Source organism: Portunus trituberculatus, chromosome 46, assembly GCF_017591435.1.
Source record: "Portunus trituberculatus isolate SZX2019 chromosome 46, ASM1759143v1, whole genome shotgun sequence".
NCBI lineage: Eukaryota > Metazoa > Arthropoda > Malacostraca > Decapoda > Portunidae > Portunus > Portunus trituberculatus.
In genome coordinates, this window is record NC_059300.1 from 27,195,235 (window position 1) to 27,202,734 (window position 7,500).

The 7,500-nt window shown below is 42.3% G+C and overlaps 1 protein-coding gene and 1 long non-coding RNA gene across 3 annotated transcripts in view; one reads left to right on the forward strand and one right to left on the reverse strand.

The window, feature by feature from the left end:
* The window catches only part of LOC123520202, a 257,753-nt gene that overhangs the window by 6,366 nt on the left and 243,887 nt on the right, over positions 1-7,500 (forward strand). The gene's annotated exons all lie outside the window — the stretch shown is intronic.
* LOC123520201 (alpha-protein kinase 1-like) overlaps positions 6,477-7,500 on the reverse strand; it is a 2,591-nt gene continuing 1,567 nt past the window's right edge. Inside the window, exon 2 of the mRNA XM_045282259.1 lies at positions 6,477-7,500. This exon is cut by the window's right edge and continues 832 nt beyond it. Within this exon, the coding sequence (XP_045138194.1) occupies positions 7,329-7,500 (172 nt within the window). The 3' untranslated portion in view covers positions 6,477-7,328.

The following is a 7,500-nucleotide window of genomic DNA, read 5'->3' on the forward strand; positions in this document are numbered from 1 at the left end:
GGGCGAAAGGACAGGGAGTTAGAAAAGTAGGGCAAGGGGAAGAGGAAAGGAAGAGGACATTGAATCAGAGGGGAGGAGGAGGAGGAGGAGGAGGAGGAGGAGGAGGAGGAGGAGGAGGAGGAGGAAGATTATAGAGGGTAAAAAGAAAAGAGAGAGGAAGGGGGCATGGAAGGAGAAGGGAGAAAAGATAGGAAGATAAGCAGGATATCGAAGGAGGAGGGAAGAGAGCGAGAATGTTTTGAAGAAGAGGAAGACGCATAGGAGGAAGGACAAATTTGGAGGAGGACAAGAAAAGGAACAGAGGTAGGGAGAGCAAAGAAAGGGAAACAGGGAAATGAGGGTCAAGGAAGGGAGTTTGAAGAAGGGATGGAGGAAGAGGGAAAAAGGGAAAGACAAAGGGAAGAAGAGGGATGGAAAAAGATGGAGAGGGGACGGAGAAAGGAGGAGGAAGTATGGATAATGAAGAGAGATGGAGAAGGATAGAGAAGGGAGGAGGAAGTAAGGATAATGAAAAGGGGTGGAGAAGGACGGAGAAAGGATGGAGGAGGGAGGAGGAAGTAGGGTTAAAATGATCATTATTACATAGGTATCTAATTACTTGTAGAGAGGGAGGAAGAGGAGTAGAAGGAGGAGGCAAAGGAGTGGTTAAGTTAGCATGGGAAGAAAGTGAGAGAAAGAGAAAAAAACTAACCCTCCAACTACTTCAGCTTCTTCTCAGCTTGATAGAAGAGTCTTGTGGCAATTTAGATGGCGATATTAAAGGATTATTCTCGCAGCAAGAGATGTCATGAAATAGTGAAGTCTTTAGTAGTTATTTTGTTTTTCTTAATGAATAATATTTCCTTGAGTTGGTACCAAAAAATTGCGTGTTTCTTTTCTTATTTTTTTTCTTTTCATGTAAGAGGAGAAAATTGGCCAAGGGCAACGACAACAACAAAAACAATAAAAAAAAAAAAAATGTACACTGAGAAGCCAGTTCCTGTTCGCATTTAACCCGTTCAGCACCATGACGCGTTTTTATATTCATTCAGCTTACTATTTGGTGATTTTAAACAGCTTCAGAAACTCATGTGGAGGATTAAAATAGTGAAGTCTCTGGTATTAATCTTCTGACCTCAATAGACACTTTCTAATGTGGGTGAAATGGTCTAATCGTACATGAATCTCAAGGTAAAAATGTGTCCCAGTATTGAAGAGGTTAAAAGATCGATGAAAAGATAAAAGGAAAATAGGATGTCGAGTGTGACGATTACCTCCATCATTACCGGGAAGAGATACAGAGAGGAGGTATAAATTTCAGGGGAAGGAAATGGAGTAACTGAAAATCCCACCTCTTAACTAATACACTTATCTTATCTTGTTGCATGTGTGTGGTGACATGTGGTAGTGACGCGTGTAGTAGTAGCGGTGACGTCATATAGTGGGCATTGATAATAGAGTGACGCGCCTGTCTTGTGTTGCTGGGAAGTGTGGGCAGCTTGGAGGAGTGGTGCTTGAGGAGGCAGAGGTGGAGAGATAGAAGTGTATTTGAAGCTTATTTGTGTTTTAGGAAGTGTAGAGTGGCATGTTTATGTGTGTAAGAGGACGTGGCTGAGATGGGGCGGAGCTCGGTAGGGATGGGTTCTGATAACGTTATAGGTTTAACCTCTACAGTTCTGGGACACATTTTTACCTTGAGATTTGTGTATGATTAGACCGTTTTATTGACATTAGGAAGGGTCTATGGAGGTCAGAAGATTAATGACCACAGTCTTCACTATTTCAATCCTCCACATTAATTTATGAAGCTGTATAAAATCACCAATCAGGAAGCAGAATGAATATAGAAACGCGCCATGGTACTCAAGGGATTAACGATAACATTAAAAGACGCCTCCACTACGTTCAGACGCTTAAGTTGAAGTCACACTGATTTATGGTTCTAGAGACAGATTAACGATATCACTACATTAGTATTACCTGGAAAAAACGTTTGAGAGTCCTGCTTATCATCCCTGTGGCTTTAGCTTTCAAAATTGGTGGCTAAAGCTCATATTCTCGCACGTTTTAGCTACTTGCCTCAGCCCCTTGTGACAGACTTTAGTGAAAATAGATGTCAGAAGGATGGTATGGGAGATATTTCAAGAGTATTTCCATGATTTTATTTGTAGTCAATAAAAATTTATCATATGAAAAAAACATAATGGAATAATCTGAACCTAATTATTTCTATAGACCTTAAAATTGATCCTGAGAAGACGTGCCAGTCATTAAGAAACGAAGTGTGACCCATGAGAGAGAGAGAGAGAGAGAGAGAGAGAGAGAGAGAGAGAGAGAGAGAGAGAGAGAGAGAATATGTACTAAGCCTGGAAGCACCAACTTAGTGTATTATCTCTCTACTCCAGTGAGCGTGTTATGTCATGCTGGTACTCGTAGTAACGTTAGGTGTGGTGAGGCAGTGGGTGTTGATAGGAGGTGTTGTCAGGCAGGTAAGGAAGCGCGAGCAAGGGGAGGTGTAGTGGTGTGGCGTCGAGGAAGATGATAAGTAGCTATTTTGGGACCTTGATAAACGTGTGAAAATGCTTTAGAGTGGAGAAGAATGTGGTGGATTTAGAAGAGAGTGTGGAAAGCCTGGATGATACACACACACACACACACACACACACACACACACACACACACACACACACACACACACACACGCACACACACACACACACACACACATCCTAGCATGGCGGATAAGTCACACCCACTACCACACATCAGCCAGACACATTGCCTGCTATAACTCAGTCACCAGTCAAGTGCTTGCGTCGTGAAGGAAAGGAGGAGGGATAGGAGAGGGGGAGGGGAAGGAAGGAAGGAGGTAGGAGGGAGGGAAGGTAGGAGGGGAGGAGAGGGAGCAGTCATTCATCAGGTAGCTATAACGAGGAGGAAGAAGAGGAGGAGGAGGAGGAGGAGGAGGAGGAGGAGGAGGAGGAAACTTATATCCATGAAGGTAATCAGAACAGACTGGGATGAAAAACGATTGCCTCTGTGATAAACTAGCGGCTTAAGGATTATGAAGTCTAACCAAGCTTTTTTTCTTTATCTATTTTGTCTTTTTTACTTCAGTTTTCTTTTTATTCTGTGCTGGTGTGCGTTCGCGGCGAGGTGGAGCGAGAAATAGGAGGTTATCTTGACGGTGTGTGTGTGTGTGTGTGTGTGTGTGTGTGTGTGTGTGTGTGTGTGTGTGTGTGTGTGTGTGTGTGTCATTCCTCTTCCCCTTCCGCTTCCATATCCTCTTCCTTTAATGATTCCAGAGTGGTTAGTGTTCTGAGTTGTCTCGCTCGAATCCCGCACCGGTGTTTCCTGTGTCCGTGAGTAGTAAAGTTAATGGGTCTAAAAGTGCGTCTCTGGAATTCTTAAGAGGTTTCATGTATGTACATATCCTCCAAAGCGTTGTTCTCTCTTTAGGATTGTGTTGGAGGGCTACATAAAAATGATTAATCTGGATTTTGAAGGGTGATTTTTCCCTGTGATGATGCTGAGTCTTTGATGAACCCCTTCAGTAGTGGGATACAATTTTTACCTTGAGTTTTGGATATGATTAGACCCTTTTATTTACATTAGGAAGGATCTATGGAGGTCAGAAGATTAATGGCAAGAGTCTTCACTATTTCAATCCTCACACAAGTTTCTGAAGCTATATACAATCCCCAGATAATAAGCAGAATGAATATGAAAACGCGTCATGGTACTGAAGGGGTTAAGCGTCATTAGAATCATGGAAGCACCAGTCCCTTCCACACGAGTCGCTTTGAAATGATCGAGGTGAAGCGCTGAGACGTTGAGGAACACAGTCTCTAGTCGTTGAAATCACTAGAATCATCAAGCCGAGTATCTTTCACTATAGTCAGTCTACTGTAAAATGGCTCCTGGCTTTAAAACATATTGTAACTTGTTGATAACGTAACTGATTTCATGTGAATAATACTTGTTTTCTGTTGAGCAACGCACTTAGTACAAGGATAGTTCACGGTTTTCCTCAAGATCTGACAACCACGCATTCCCTGGGACACCATTCAAACCGAGACCCAGGAGACACTTTAGAGAAAATACACTGTAAGCTCAGAAAAAAGGTAATTGATGTACAGGTCGTCAGGTCAGGTCAGGTCAGGTCAGTTCAGTTCAGATCGAGAAGCTTGGCCTTTGTATCGGCGATTCCCTGGTGTTGTTTCTCTTTCTATTCTGCTCTGTCTATCAAGTTCTTCCGCTGACTATCCTTCTTCTTCCACATTTCATACACTGTTTCCTTCTTCTCTTGTGTCCTTAGATTGTCAAAAAGTAATTGTTTTATGTTTCTTCTTTATATATGACCTTTGCAAAGTTATTATCTTTTTTCTTATTTCTTCATATCCTGGACACCACGATAAAAAATGGTTTAAATCCGATACATTTTGATAATACGGAGCCTTGTTTACTCTTGTCTACCTCGGGCGTATTCTTGGGCAACACTTGCGATAGGGGCTTATCTGTACTGCGATGTCTCTTCGCCATACTGAACGTGAATAGCCAGGAATGTCCACCTGATTCTAATGCTGCTATATCTTACCAAAGTGCCGTGCCTGTACAGACGTTGGCGACCATGGAATGCCACTCTTCTCTATTCGCTGTCATTAGTAGCAGACGACTAGCCGTGAATCCTTCTCATACTGTTCTTATTAAGCCATCCAAATACTTCTCTCTTGGTCTTCCTCTTGCTCTTCTACCTGGTATTCTTCCTTTCTAGCTCAGATTTTCCATTCTTCCTAGAAATGCTGCATTAGGAAAGATGAATACGAACGTAGCATGTCCTAGAAATCATGGACTAACTAATGTTTTGGGGTAAATTTTCTATATAGATGAAAGGCAAAGGAAGCTTAACTCGTTACAGGGAAACGTAGATACACTGTTCACCCAACGAACGGAATGAAAACCCTGCATCAACTAACTACATTTAAAAGTCAATTTGAATGTGCAGGAAAGGTTGGGGGAAGCTTAACTTATTCCAGGTAAACGCTAATACATTATATACACAACGAACAGAGCAGGGAATGGAAACCTTGAATCAACTAACAATATTTATAGTTAATTTCAATATACAACAAAGGTGGGGGAAGTCTCAACGTATCCCAGGCACGGCAGCAACGGGTGTCGGAAATGCTCACGGTGACGGCATCAAGAATTGCGTCCATCAGGCTGAAGATTACTCGCTAAAGGAAAACTCGCTTATAACATCTAGCGAGTAACTTACCCCTTCACTGCGACATGCAACCATCCACAACACTCAAAGCAATGCACGGAGTCTTAATAAACGTCCACAAGAGAGAAAACGTTAAAAAAGAAGAAAAAAAGGGTGCAATTTCTAGATAGTGTAGTGTTTAGAAGTGGCTGTGAACCATGAAAAGAGCTCATTCACCGCGATATGCAACAATCCACAACACTCAAAATAATGCACGGAGTCTTAACCGATATGGTACCATGACACGTTTTCATATCCATTGTGCTTATTGTTTGGTGATTTTATACAGCTTCAGAAATTTATGTAGGGATTAAAATAGTGGAGAATGAGGCCACTAATCTTCTGACATCCATAGACCCTTCCTAATGTAAATAAAATCGTCTAATCATGCACAAAACTAATGGTAAAAATGCGTCCCAGTATAGGAGAGATTAATAAACGTCTACGAGAAAGAAGACATTAAAAAGAAGAAAAAGAAGGTGCAATTTCTAGAAAATATATTATTTAGTGGTGGCTGTAGTGTAGAACGACGTCTCAAGAGTGGTTAGTCGTGAAGGAAAGATGTGTCTAGCAGCAGTAAAAGGGTTAATCTGGAGGAAGTTCTGAAGGCAGCGGTATGTTGTTTGCTGGCGATGATGTGTCGGCTGGTATTCATTAGTTACATTGCGCTAAGGAGTATTGAAAAATTGAAGAGTTACCGTTAATGTATTTGATAGTGTGAGGTTTGAGAACATGTACTGTACGTGTGAGAAGGCTGAGACGATGAGGAACATGAGGAGAACTTGACAATACAGTGGAAAGGGAGAGTGGAAAACAATGAGAGGAGACTTAAGTGGTGGAAGAGGATCAAGAAAGGAGGAAAGGAAGGACAAGAATACTTGGAAAAGGAAAGGAAGAGGAGATGGAGGAGGAAGTTAGAGAGAAACAAAAAGAGAGGAGGAGGAAACTATAAGTAGACGCAAGGAAAGGAGATCTGACAGGAGTGAGAGAGAGAGAGAGAGAGAGAGAGAGAGAGAGAGAGAGAGAGAGAGAGAGAGAGAGAGAGAGAGGAGGGGAGAGAGCAGAGAGGAGTGTGTGTGTGTGTGTGTGTGTGTGTGTGTGTGTGTGTGTTTAATTATTATTGGCATGTTTTGATGGCACAAAATTTCCCCCAGTTCCCATATCAGTGTTTCCATCAAGCATCCACCGCTGCAAATCTCCGGGACGTGGAACAGAACAATAAAACCTCGACTATCATTCATATCCGGGACAATTTATTAGCATCGATGTCCTGTTTAATATTAAAAGGAATTATAAAATGCGTATGGAAAAGTTAAGCGTAAATGACAAAGGCAGAGTGACAAAGAGTGAATTGGTTTGTTGTGAGATTCTTAATTTCACGTTGATTGTGTGTGTGTGTGTGTGTGTGTGTGTGTGTGTGTGTGTGTGTGTGTGTGTGTGTGTGTGTGTGTGTGTGGAGAGTGCATCACAAAGGGAAAATGTTCATAGTTAATACTTAATTCTTGTATACAACCTGAGTGAGCTTCACAGTATTAGTCTAACACCCTCAGGGGACAGAAATGGAGTGGAGTGAATGTTGATTGACAAGCATCATCGTGCTCATCCGTCTTACAATGCCAATATCTTTCCAGAACACACTTGTTTGATAAATAAGGAAATCCTCACAGTAATCATCTTTTTCGCTGAAGGACAATGGCGTATTCATTTCATTTATTAGCATTCCATCAGTAATCATCCATTTCCAACATGTTTATGGCAAAGTTTTCGCTCCTCCTCCTCTACTCCTCCTCCTCCTCCTCCTCCTCCTCCTCCTCTTCCTCTTCCTCTTCCTCTTCTTCCTCTTCCTCCTCCTTCACACTTCTGCTTTTGTGATTTTTCTAGCTATGTAGTCGCCTCTTTACCGTATCTTTTTAGACACTTCTCTTAGTCTTCTCTTTCTTCCTCTCTTGAACTTCCTTTCCTTCATCCGCTGCTACTCCGTTGTAATCTTGTGGCAGTCATTTCCCTTATGGTGACACTTCAAACCATATCTTATCTCTTCTTTCCATTCCATTTTTCCCCTTCGCCACTTCTCACTCACCCCTCAGTCGATCTTCACCGCCACTAAGTATTGCACGGGCGTTCTACACACGGGGCAGGTGGAGAGGGTGGCGGCGCAGGACGGGCAGGTTACTAAATGTGTGCAGGGCATGAAAATCGCACCATATTCGTTGTCTAGACACACTACGCATCTCCGCTTCTCCTTCATCTCCACC